The sequence below is a fragment of the Dermacentor silvarum genome, chromosome 10 (genome assembly GCF_013339745.2).
Source record: "Dermacentor silvarum isolate Dsil-2018 chromosome 10, BIME_Dsil_1.4, whole genome shotgun sequence".
Classification (NCBI taxonomy): Eukaryota; Metazoa; Arthropoda; class Arachnida; order Ixodida; family Ixodidae; genus Dermacentor; species Dermacentor silvarum.
This window is the reverse complement of record NC_051163.1, coordinates 19,406,773-19,419,733: the sequence shown is the minus strand read 5'-3', so window position 1 is coordinate 19,419,733 and position 12,961 is coordinate 19,406,773. Positions and strand designations below refer to the sequence as shown.

General features: G+C 47.2%; 1 protein-coding gene across 1 annotated transcript; it reads left to right on the top strand.

Annotated features, from left to right (window-relative positions):
• Positions 1-4,170: 4,170 nt before the first annotated feature.
• On the top strand, positions 4,171-12,843 carry LOC119466508 (proteoglycan 4-like). Its single transcript, XM_037727024.2, has 3 exons — positions 4,171-7,554; positions 9,627-9,876; positions 12,491-12,843. Exons 1-2 carry the CDS (start codon positions 5,167-5,169, stop codon positions 9,837-9,839), a joined length of 2,601 nt encoding a protein of 866 aa, XP_037582952.2. The 5' UTR covers positions 4,171-5,166; the 3' UTR covers positions 9,840-9,876; positions 12,491-12,843.
• Positions 12,844-12,961: the final 118 nt, after the last annotated feature.

Here is a 12,961-nt window from a genome sequence, read left to right as displayed (position 1 = left end):
GTTGTGATGCTGCAGTCATACGGGCATTTTTAAATGTGCTCGCATATGCAAGCTTATTCAGGTATTGACCCTTTTTGCGGAGCAGTTTGTTTTAGAGAAACGAGATGGCGCTCACGGCGGCGCGCCATACCTCTCCTCAGCGACCGCGCACGAATACGAAACCATTACCGCTTCTACCTTGCTTCTGTGCGATCAGCTGTCGAAAATGCAACTGAGTTTTCGCTAACACACTGTGCTCCAATCATGCTAGATTGAATCATGTGGATTGAAGACGTGTGCAGTAGTTGGCTGCAAAAACAGTGACTGGCATCTTAAGGAATAGAATGAATCTGGCCAAGTTCGCAGACCGCTGTTGCAACTGTCCGAACGTGTTACCGGCACTCGTGATGTACGGCTTTCCTCGAGGATACAGAAATTTGCTCATCCGCCAGCCTTGTATCGCTAACCTTCAAAGAAAGGGCTTCATCCCCAGAACGTAGGCAAGAGAGTACCACTCGTTAAACAATGATAACGGGAGTAACGCCGCCTTCTGTCATAGTAGGTTTCGCGCACAGTATTTACACACATCTACCCCAACCAGCACGGAAACTTACACCCACTTTTTCGCCGTGTCAAGAATAAGTGAATGGGCGCACACTTGAATATATGCGCACTGTATACGCACAATAAATGACGGACTACACCTATGGCGCACGAATGGTCGAAGCTGAATGTTTCGTGACGGTCCACAAGAGTAAGCGAGTTACTAGCTGTAATATATATTTGCTACAAGGTATTACAATGTACAAAACAGCTACGTTTCAAGCATTGTGCGCAGCAAGAACAAATCTATCGGAACTGAGCACACCCGCGAGCGATTAGGCAGAAAATAATCAGATAGTGGCCGCACCGAGGAACTTCACTGAGTCAGAAACTGACAAGCCGCTGCTTCAAAATATTTGCCGAATAAATAACAAAGAGCAAAACACATTAATCCTGACTGAATTCATAATCGGAAAGCTGGGATAGCTTGGAATACAAATTTAGCCCCACTTTTAGAACAAGCACCATACACGCTGCTTGCGCCGTTTGGACATAGCTTAATCAGCTCCGAAAGCGCTTTTGCATGTTCTTTGAAGCTGTGATCAAAGCTTCGTGTCGTCCACTTAGTCACCGTCTACGATATCTCCGAAAACAGAGGTTTTCTAAGCCGCACCGGCTTCATACACTTCCATTGTAAACAAGGAGGCAACGGAGGCAGTTGAGGCAAGCAATGGACGCGTCACCACGTGACCAAACATGGCAGCGCCCATGGGATCGCCGCGAAAAGGGTCAATACTTTGTTTCAATCATGCTATAGTTGTACTAAGCATTCTGATTGCTTTTGAAAGATTCAGTGTAAACCAACTTAGACGAAAAACTGCTTGCATTAAAGGTGTAAAACTTGCGCTACAGCAGTGCTGGACTTCATTGACCAAGGCATTGATTTGGGCTAGTTGGTCTGTCGTACTGGGAAACTCAACAGCGCTAAAAAGACGGGGGCAGACATAGCAACGAGAACACACGGCGCTAACTTCCACGTGTATTGTCATTTATGTGTGCCTGTCTTTTTAGCGCGATTGAAGTTCCCAGTCATTGTTGCTGGCACAAATTTTAGTGCACATAGCATGTCATTGACGCCGTCAAGACTCAAGGTATGGCCGCCGCCTGAGGAAGGGGGACTCTGGTGGAGCTAGTCTCCCGGCCCCCCGCCTCCCTTGTCCCCAGCAACATTCAATAAAGTTTTGTCTCTCTCTCTCTCTCGGAATGTACAATAGTGAGAGGTTAAAGGCCAGCTGCAATGAAATTTCACTTTGGCGAAGGGTAGCACACACTACTGATACAATCTTTGCAAAGCTGCAGGGTTGGAAATTGTCTAATTTTATTGTTAGCAATCTTCAAATGGCACCTTAGAAGATGGTAGTCAGTGGGTGCTGCCTAACCTAGGAGGTCAGGAGTCACTTCCAGTGAGCGGTAATGGCAACATTTTTTTTTTTTTTTGTCTCAATTTTGACGCATTCACTCTATGGAGGTTGTAGTGCATCTACAGTTGGCCTCTTAAGTAAAATATGGCCGGCTAAGCATTGCATGTGCTACTACTACACTGCAGCAAGATTATGCTGACAAGGGAATAGTTTGTATCTCTTGTTGACTTCATTGTCTCGCTTCTCAGAAGCATGAAACGTCGGGCTAGCTGGGTTGACTGTTGGGTTAGTTGGTAATGCATTGCGACTGTTGTGCTAAGTGGAAAGATAGGAAAAGAGAGTATGGTAGTAGTAATTTGTCGTGTATTTATATAAATAGATAAATAAAGGAAGATCAGGAAATTGCTAATGACAACAGTGGTCAGCAGGAAAAAAAAAGGGGGGGGGGGGGCAGAGTAAGGGAGCATATTTAGAAAAGAGCGACTAGATCAAAAATATTCATAGGTCACTCATGGAGTGACTTCCTCGAGAGAGAGTGTCACCTGACCCTGGACACTGGCACTGTTCACATACCCGCCGTGGTTGCTCAGTGGCTATGGTGTTGGGCTGCTGAGCACGAGGTCGCGGGATCGAATCCCGGCCACGGTGGCCGCATTTCAATGGGGGCGAAATGCGAAAACACCCGTGTACTTAGATTTAGGTGCACGTTAAAGAACCTCAGGTGGTCCAAATTTCCGGAGTCCCCCACTACGGCGTGCCTCATAATCACATTGTGGTTTTGGCATGTAAAACCCCATAATTTTTTTTTTTTTTGTTAGTTCACATAGAGCAGCTGTGTGGCGAGGCCCAACTGCTCAAGAAGGCGAGGCAGGAGCATCTGTCCTGTCCACCAACATTAGTAGAACCAGCTCGTTCTATTCAGCTGGGCTGATTGGTTCTGTTTGAGTTATAGCAAAAAGTTTAAATTTAACCGTGTGAAACTTTTTATGGTGCAACTTGCAAGGGCTTGGTTAGTAAAAGGCTGTGTTTGTATCATGCTGGGGGTATTGAAACTCCTTCGAAGACTCGTAATGCTGTCATTGCGTTTTCCTGGAACGCCATTATAGGATTGGGAACTCGATTGCGATCGAGCCCACAGTGGACCCAATTTCTCTGCAGCGATTGGCTCCCTACCGAAGCTATAGCACAAAGAGGGCAATCGCAATCGTGGAATCGATCGTGATTGAGAGTGCCCCGTGTGAGTGGGCTGTGAGTTAATCACTCCGTAGAGTCTGCTTCACTACCCTCAGTAGAGCACCCAGGATCTCTGCCAGGGGTGGGGGGACAGTTTGCCTTAGTTTGCCAATACCATCTGAACAGCACTAATTTCAATTTCTTCACAGGAAATTGTCAAAAACTGCGCTTTTTGCGCAAGGTTGCGAGTGTGCAGACGATTGCGCGTCTTACATCTAAGTTGCAGTACTCAAAGGCACAAGGAAAGAAAAGGGGTTAAACAAAATGGGGGGTTAACTCGGCCTTGGGGGGGGTGGGGGGGTTACAACCCCCCCCCTCCCGGTCCGTGCGCCACTGACTACCCTTGAGCACTTTCGGACTGATAGAGCCTTAGGGTTCAGCAGATTAGATTGAAAGTCTTTGATATGAACGACTTCATCAGTGTGTTGACTCCAGAGAGAGTAAAATAAAAGTTTAAAATGTTATACACTAAAAGTGTCAAAATACACTAAAAAAGTATGCACCCTTTGGGGCATACCTTGTCTCCAAACAATAATTGTCATGTGTCTTGCTTGTGTGTCCTTTCCTTAAACGCTGCCCGCCCGGTACTTTAGGTCACGAACGGCATGTGCGTTGTCATCGTCAAATAGCATTCTTGACTCGAAAGTACGCTAACAAACGTTTACACCCTTCGGGGTGTATCTTGTCTACAAACCACTCTTTAAACTTTTGCACCCTTTGGGGCTTATCTTGTCACACAACGATAATCATCTATCCTGCGCGCCTTTCCTTCCTTTTAAGGGCCCCAAACCACTTTTTATCGAAGTGGAGAAAGACATTTGAAGGGAAAATAGTCTATTTCATAAATACTTTGCCGCAAGAAGTACTTCAATGCGTTAAGCAGAAGCGAAGCTATTGGCAAACAAAGCACGGCCTTCAGTGCCTTGCATCTGAGAAGGCGACGGCGAGGTGGGGCGTGGCCACAACGGCTCCGCCTTTGAAATGTCACCGTGGCGCGCAGTTCAAATTTCATTTTGGATGTTAACGTAGACGGCACAATTTCCGATTTTGGTGCCTACGACGCGCTAAACGTAGTCAGCGAGCCGCAGTGCGCTTAGCCAGTGGACTCGTGGCGGCACCTCGCTGCGGCCGCGGTGTAGCCGACCGCAGCGACCAACAGCAGCCGCGTAGTGGAATGTGTTTTATTAGGAAATAAAGCACACAGCAAAGAGTGAGGATCATGGCTTCTTTGTGGTGCGTGGAGCTCGCGCTCCGCTTGCGAGCTCCACGCACCGCGTACGACAGCAAAGCTTGGCTGAGATGTTCACAGCAATGTATGCTACCCGCCGACTATGTTATTTCACCAAGCCCGAGGGGTGGTTCAGGGCCTCTTTAACGATGCGTGCCCAGTACTTCCAGGTCACGAATGGCATGCGCGCGTTGTCAGCATGACATAGCATTCTTGACAGGAAATTACCGAACGCAGAGTTTTCAAGAATGGAAACGTAAGCAAAGCAGATAATTGTTTGGGGACAAGATACGCCCCAAACGGTTTAACTTTTTTTTTTTTTATGGTGTTTGGGGACAAGGTACGCCCCAAAGGGTCCAAACTTTTCTTAGTGGGTGTAGGTCCTGGAGCGTGTCATGTCTTGCGCCGCAATAGCATACCTGAACTAAGCTTGTTGCTCTGCAACTACTATACTTGCTGAATGGTCTACGAATTAATCTGCAGCACGCGTGTAAATTATTGTTTCGATCTGGCCTCAAAACATAGCTCATACCCACGCGGGGAATTGGCCACACGGAAGTCGGCCATATGGTTCAGTTACGTTCTCACAGGGTCATCGTTTAATTCTGGATATTGCACGAGCTGAGAGGAAAACGGCATGCAGCAGTGGGTTGCAGCCAACCAACAGCAGCTCGTGACAGCACGAAAAGCGTACGTGCACGCTCATTTCCCTAGCTGCACCGCGTTCCTTCCTGCAAACGAAAGACCGTGCGCGAGCAGACGATGTCGGACCAGCCGCCGACCAAGTACCCCAGTGCGCCCTCATTACCAACCCAGTCTGAGGGCAATCCGCAGGAGGCTCCGTGGCAGACGGCACTCAAGTACTTCACCGAGGTCTACGTGAACGGACCCCAGCAGACGCCTCAAGGCGAGCCATCAACCGCCGCGGGTCCACTCTCAGGCCTGCAAAAGGCCCTCGGCTGGATGGCCGACCGCGCGCTGGTCCGGACGTCGGTGACCGTCGAATCGGGCAGCGCTTCCAATTCGACCACGGCGCGCGACGAACAGTCTCCGCTCTCCAAGGCCCTGGACTACGTGTCCCTCACGGTATTCGCTCCCGAAATGCTGCCGTCCAGCGACGCCCGCTCTTCCATGGGCGTCACTGTCGTGCGACCGCCGTCCCGCTCCTGCCTTCGAGAGGTTCGCTCAGCGCCCAGCATCCCCTCCGCCGACAGCGCGCGCGCCCGGTCCCTCGCTCAGCGGTACCAGCCTCGACCGTCTGCCCCGCAACTCTCTGCGCCCGCCGTTCGGAACCGGTACCGGCTCAAGCTGGTGCCTTCCGCGGTGCAGCGCAGACGGTCGCCGCAACGCGCCACCAGCACTACCAGCAGGGCCACGCAAAGCGATGTTTCGCTGCTGTCGTCTCGAAGCGGTCCCCAGTACCACTACCTGAGCTTTGCGGACGGGCAGCCGTCTTGCTGCGTGGTGCTCCCGTCTTCGGCGCCGCCTCCGTACCAAGAGCGCTCATGCTGCTCGGAGTGCCGCTGCGCTAATCGCTTCCCGGACCCGCTGGAGATATTCCGAACCTTTTCATTGGCTTATCGTGCCTTCGGCCTGCAGCAGAACCCGTTCGGAATGACCAGCCTATTGCCCTACTGGCCGATGCCGCAGCAGCCGTACTACTTCTACCCGCCGGGCCCCATAGTACCGCCATTCGACACGTGGATGAGCTCCCGCAGCTCCGATTCCAGCTGCGTGTGCGAACAGTGCGAGCGGGAGGCGAGGCAGCGCCGACTGGCGCCCGCTAAAGCCGTGCACGACTTCTCGACGCTGGTCCAAGTCGCGCCCAAGGGCAAACGGCCACCACAAATGCCCAACATGAAAAGCCTCTCAAAACGCAAAGCGGCAGCAGTGACTTACGCCACACCGAGCAAGCCATCTGATGGCGCTGAAAAAGGCCTTGTCCAAGGCACTCAAGGCCCGGAAGTCGCCAAAATGGAATCGCAGCTTGTTGGAGAGTCAATAGAAAGTGATGCTGACCAGCCTGCTGTTCCTAAAGATTCTGAGACGGTTCAACAGCCATCTAACAACCAGCCAGACCATTCAACAGCCAGGAGTAAGGAGGTGCCCAAAGTGATGCAAAGTGCAATAACTGCCACTGCCGAACACACCACTTCGCCCGAGGGACCTAAAGCTACGTCTGCGCCTGTTGCCCCACCACTACAGCCAGCTGAAGCCTTGGCCAAAGTGCAACCTCACTTGGATGGTGTACTGTCTACAGCACAGCCCCACGCACAACACGGCTCACTTGGACCACAGGTGCAAGGGTCGGCAGGGTCCGTATCAACAGAGGTAACCACTGTTCACCATGGCTTGCCATCCACTGAGCAATCGGCAGTGGTTGAGGGTTTGCAACCAGGAGTGCACGAGGAAAAGCAACCAGGCACACACGAGGAAAAGCAGCCAGGTGCACAGGACAAAAGGCAAGCAGTTGCACCTGACGAAAAGCAACCAAGTGCACAAAAGGAAAGCCAACCAGCTGCAAAGCAACCAGCAGCACAAGAAAATCAACCAGATAGACATGAGGGAAAGCAAGCAGAAGCTGAAGTCTCCCCTCTTGATCCTAACGTTCTCCCAGGGCAGCAGTCTGACACCAGCCAAGACCCTGCAACAGCAAGTATGGCTGCATCACCCAAGCAAGGACCCAGTGTAACACAGCCGTCCGAGACTCATTTGTCTGTGCCGCAGCCTTCCAACTTACAAGCAACTATACCGGACCATTCTACGGCCGAATTTTCACCGTCACCGGTGACCGTGAAGTCTATGCCAGATGTGGACACGTCACCAGTGACCGTGAAGTCTATGCCAGATGTGGACACGTCACCGGTGACAGTGAAGTCTATGCCAGATGTGGACACGTCACCGGTGACCGTGAAGTCTATGCCAGGTGTGGACACGTTACCACCATCCAACGTGCCGCGATCTGACTCTCTATTACCCGACAGCATTCCAGAGACCAACGCAGAGCCACTACAGCCCGAGGATGGTATGCAGAATGCTCCAGAAGAGGGCGATAATGAAGGCATGATGGAAGGTCCCATTGCCACCGGTACTACCGCGGCTGCAGTTGTGCATGACGGCGATGATTCTAGCGATGATCCGTCAGAAAAGGTGAGACATGTAGAATGTTGCCTAAATAAGAGTGCAAGGTACAGTAAAGCACCTTTACAATGAAGTGACCTGTATAACGAATGATTTCAGAGGCCCCAAGCACTTTGTTGTAAAGGCGTTCGACTGTATATACCGGGTGTTCCAGCAAAGACTTTCAAAAGCTTTTTCAAGTTGCCTGTGGCAGATAGCACAATTCTAGTTCATGAGCTGCTCTATTCGAAGAGGCTGACATAACTTGTGCAAAAAATTCAAATGCAAAATTGACTAACAAAAAATCCACAAATTAAGTTTTTAAATAATTACCTTATGGCACGTATTGAAATTTACGAATTCTAGCTGGGGGGTTCGCAAGGCAGATGCACTTGTAATGAGTTCTCAATATGACGCCAGTTTCGAGATATTAATTCCTGAACTTTGCGGAGAAATGCATTGGCATTCCATGTACTTTTGTGCTTCAATGCATAAAAGGTTTTGTTAAGAAAGTAAGTGGAACGACAGTGCATTTTTACGGCAAGTTTGACAGTTCAAGTGGATATACCTTGCAGTCTCACCCACTAGGAATTAGTAAATTGCAATATGTGCCATATGGCAATTGTGTTTAAAACTTCATTACTGATTTTTTGTGAATTAGTCGATTATGCATTTCAAATTTTTGTGCAAGTAATGTCCACCTCTTTGATTAGACCAGCTCATGGACTAGAATTATGCTATCTGCCACAGGCAATTTAAAAACTTTTTGAAAGTGTTCGCTGAAATACACTGTATATCTCCCTCAGCAGCTCCACGAAATCTTCACTTATGTCTTCGTGCTTGAGGATATCCCATAATGCCCTGTCTACATTGTCGTAAGCTTCCTTATATCTAGAAAAACTATCCATAAAGGTCTATTCTGAGCTATCGAAACCTTTATACACCGAGTTAGTACAAAAATGTTATCCTCCAAGCGTCTGCCTGGTCTGAACCCCCTCTGCAGTTCCCCTGGTAATCATTTTTCTCCACCCACTTCGACAGCTCTAATATTATGGCTTGCATTGCCATTCTATATATCACCGGCATTACTGTAACTGGCCTGTACAAGCTCGTCTTATCCTTCTTATCACCTCTTATCTTATCCGTCTTATCACCTTTGCTTTTGTAAATGACCTAGGTTCATCTTGCTTTCATGCCATCTAAAGAGAATTTTCTTCGTTTTAAACGCTTGCTCTATGGCATTAGTCAGCAGTGCCTTGCTCTTTGGACCCAGCTGTTTGATTAGCTGTATTGGGATTTCATTGGGTCCTGCGGCCGTGGTATTAGGAACATCTACTACCGCTTTTTTCCAGTAAAAGTTTTCTACATCATATTTTGATCTCGGGCTTTTCTGTTGCTGGATCTGTTTAAATGTGTACTACGCTTTCTTTCTTGTCGAAGCTTTAGTGTTTTTTCAGCGCCACCCTGGGCAGCGCGTCATGGCCATACAAGAACGTGAGAGCGCAGGTGGCACAAGGCCGAGCGAAAACGAAACTTTTTGACCAGCCGTGTCATTGTCAATGGTATATGCCAAATGATTTAAAAAAAATGTTTTTCTTAGAATCGAAGTGCAAGTAGCATTTTATTCGCTTTATAATGCAAAGCAATTATCTTTATATAATCAGTGGTTGAGTAGAACTATTGGGGCTTACTTTGCCCCCAAACAACACACTCTAAGAAAGTTTGCATCCTTTGGGGCATTTCTTGTCCCCAAACAATAACTGTCACCTATAGTGTGTGTACCTCCTTTCATTACAGCTGAGTGCCCGGTGCCTCCAGGTCATGAATGGCATGCACATTATCATTGTGACATAGCATTCTTGACAGGAAAGTAGCAAGCACATGTTTCAAGAAAGGAAAAACAAGCAAGAACGATGACGATTTTTGTTTGGGGACAAGATAAGGGTGGGAACTTTTTCAGAGTGCACTCTTCAACCAGTTTACACTTAGTTTACAGAGCCACAAGCGCCATTCGCAAGCTTGTCTCTAAATTGTTTTCTGGTGCTGTGCCCACAGAAATGTCTCTCTCCCACGCAACAGGCTTTAACGGTGCTGTTATGCAGATAAATGCTGCCGACAATGAAGAACCAAGTATGGCCGATACCATCTCGAAGCGCTCGAATCAGAGTGAAGAAGCTGGGGAACTCCATGAACACCAGGACGACTCGAGCAATGCAGAACACATTGTGGACATGTTGCAACCGGATTTTCCAACATCGAACGAGCAAGCCATCAATATCGAGCCAGCTGCTGACGTTCAACCGGCTCACGGCTGACGGTGCCAAGCCAGATAAGGACGCAGCCCATGCTGAGGTTAATCTTGTTTCACTTTCTGTAGAACTTCTCCGAGTTGTGTATAGAAGTGTACGAATAACTTCTCAAACCGAATCAAATACGAATGAAGTAGTGATAATACTGAATTGAGTACGAATCTCATACTTTTCAAACAGTGAGACTTTCAAGCAGTGCGCGAGTTCCACAAAATTTTACTTGAAGCATTCATAAGTTATAACCAACAACAAAACACCAAAACAATAAGCACTGAAATAAGCTCCTATACAGCAGTGACTATGAGCTTTATGAGCAAAGCAAGAATACCAGAGTGCCACTGAGAGCATGATCAATAGACAGCTTCGTGATAAGATGCAATAGCTAAGCCTACCTCCTATATGATAATCCCAAGCTGGTGGTGCTTGACCGCTGGTGTCACACAAGCATTAAAGTGGAACATCACCCCGAGATAAATACTGTGCCCACAGGCAGTATGAATCGGGTAGACCAAGGATGGAAACAAGAAAAAAATGAACCCTTTGCTGTTTTTAAGTTTTACTTCTTTAGAGTGCTTGCACATCGATGCTGATTATTCAATAAATTTTTCGGTGTTTCAAATATTAACTATTCCATTCGAGCACCGAATGGAATATAAATATATATTCGATGCATTATTCAAAATTTTCTAATATTTGCCTACCCCTAGTTGTGTAGACGCCATGCCCGAGCAGTCATTTTGCATTTGGCGCTCACTTTCTGCGGCCTCTCACCATTACTAGAGTTCAAGAGAAACCTTTGAACTGACAGGCGGCTACTCAGCATTTGTTCATGCTAACAGCACCTACTGGTGGGCAAACCGGGACTACTTTAATATGTGCTGCTGCTGAGGTTCACGCACATATTGCTGGCATCACCAAAGCCAATGCAAAATCTTGTCACAACACATAGGAGCAGTTTCAAGTGCTTACATTTAGCTACTGGAAAGCATGCCCGCATGTATGCATGCATGCACACAAACGTACGCACACACACTAAATGAGGATGCCACCAAACCTTTAACATTGCAAACCAACAAGATAGGAAACAAGTACTCCTTCTTGAGTGATGCTGACACTTTTGGTCAATTTCGATTCATATTTAGAGCAAGAAGTTTGGGGTGTGTGAATATTAGACGTTTCACACGAATCAAGTAGCATTTCTGTGGTTGAATTTGATTTTCAAAGTTCTTGAATATTCTTTTAAGGTGTAACAAAACTGGCTAAGATTGTTATTACATTAGTGTTATATGTGCCTCTGAAATCTAGCACCACTAAAGCTAGTGGTACTTACGCTTCGAATAAAAAAGTGTGCACGCCAGGTCACTGGCAGTCGCAGCACGAGCTTTGAAGGGAAATGTGTGCACCTCTTTTCTTCAGGGACAATCATAACAATTAGCATCTCCAAAAAAGCTATTTCTATAATGCTGTTTTTCAAGGATAAATTTTGCTGAGATGTCCTTTGCAAGCCCATCACAACTGAAAATACTGGGCCAGTACTGTGAGGCACTGCTTTAGGATGTAACATGCAATGCAGTCCTTTCTTTCTAGTGCAACCACTACAGTTACCTGGTGGTTAAAGACCTTAGGCTGTTGACAGATTAACTGCCTAAATAACGTTCAACATCATTTTGTTTCTTTGACAGACTTCCATGATTTAACTGATGCATTTTTTTTTTTTCATTGATGAAACTTTCAGCCATTTGATATCTGATGCTAGCTTTTCCCCCTGAATATTCCCTATTTGATGTGATGGAAAAATTTTACTATTCAAACACTCGCAGTGTGGATGACAATTTTTCCATTTCATAAGTGAACCTTGTGATGGTCGACTAATTGGGAACAACATATCCGCAGAGATCCTGAAATGTCATGCATTCATGTTTTTCACATTGATCAGTACTCCACATTACAGTATGCTCTCAGAAAGTTAGAAACCTCTAACGAAACCTCGTTTTGATTGAACGATTTCAATGAATCTTTAATTTTAATCAATCTTTTGGTACATTTGACTGGTCAGTTTCAAGCGCTCCAGCAGAACGCTTTCAATTCAGCTGGTCAAAATCGAGTACTCGGAGGCATTCGCACCTTCGAGCTGGGAGCATGGCTGAGATCTGACAGAATTTGTCACCTGGCTCCTCCGACTGCTCTCGAAGCAGCTGAATGTTCAACTCGAGCAGACCTTCTCTGGCTCCAATCTTGACAAGGACTCCACATTGCTGGAAATTGAGTTGGACTGCGGCAGGAACAAGTCGAATGTATCACTTGATTGATTGATTGATTGACTGAAATTTTCTCAAGCAAGTTCCTCATTGCCCCTTTTCTCCTTGGAGATAGGAATAGATTGATTTCATTTGATTTGATTTTATCTCTCAATTGTGAAGAGACATAGTATTACTTAGCGAGCAAGGTTTGAAGCTTGGGCGAGTTCGTGACGGCACATTTTGATGCACACATACTAAGGAAAAGGGACAAGCAGAGTGAAAGGGTTGGAAGTCAGTGCTACTTCACTCTGCCTCTCCTTTTTACCGGATTACGCACGCATATGCTATGAACACCATCAAAATGGACTTTTGCTTCTTGAATTGGCTCCAGCTGACATTTTAAACACTTCTTTCCAGCAAGGCGACGAAAAGCCTCCCGAGACTGACGCCGTCGGAGCATCCACCCCAAACAACTTCAACTGGCACCATCATGGGCTGCGCGTGTCTCCTTGTGGTTTTCATCATCCTAGTGGTGGTCTACAGCCTCACGTCGTCTACTGCCCCACTCCCATCAGAAAACGCAGTCACGGAAACGCCGCAGGCTACTCTCATGTTTGATATAGAACACTACAACGGCTCACGCATCATGGCAGACGAAGAAGAGACAACCCATATAAATCCATTGGACTTTTAGTGGAGATGCCGGGAAACATCAACCAATAATGATGCAAGGCAGTGCATCATTTCTTAATAGTGCACGGATATTCAATAGGTGCTTGAGTTCATGCAAGCATTTCAAGTACTAGAAATTTTATCTAGACCTTACGAAACTTTCTAACCCGTAAGCTGTCTTCCGTCTTACTTAGCGAAAGAACGGGACTGCACTTG

Bases quoted from the DNA above. Each gene is read 5' to 3' on its own strand.
- LOC119466508 (XM_037727024.2), top strand. From the start codon at position 5,167: ATGTCGGACCAGCCGCCGACCAAGTACCCCAGTGCGCCCTCATTACCA. The intron at 7,555-9,626 runs GTGAGACATGTA...GCTGTTATGCAG, and splicing joins GCGATGATCCGTCAGAAAAG to ATAAATGCTGCCGACAATGA.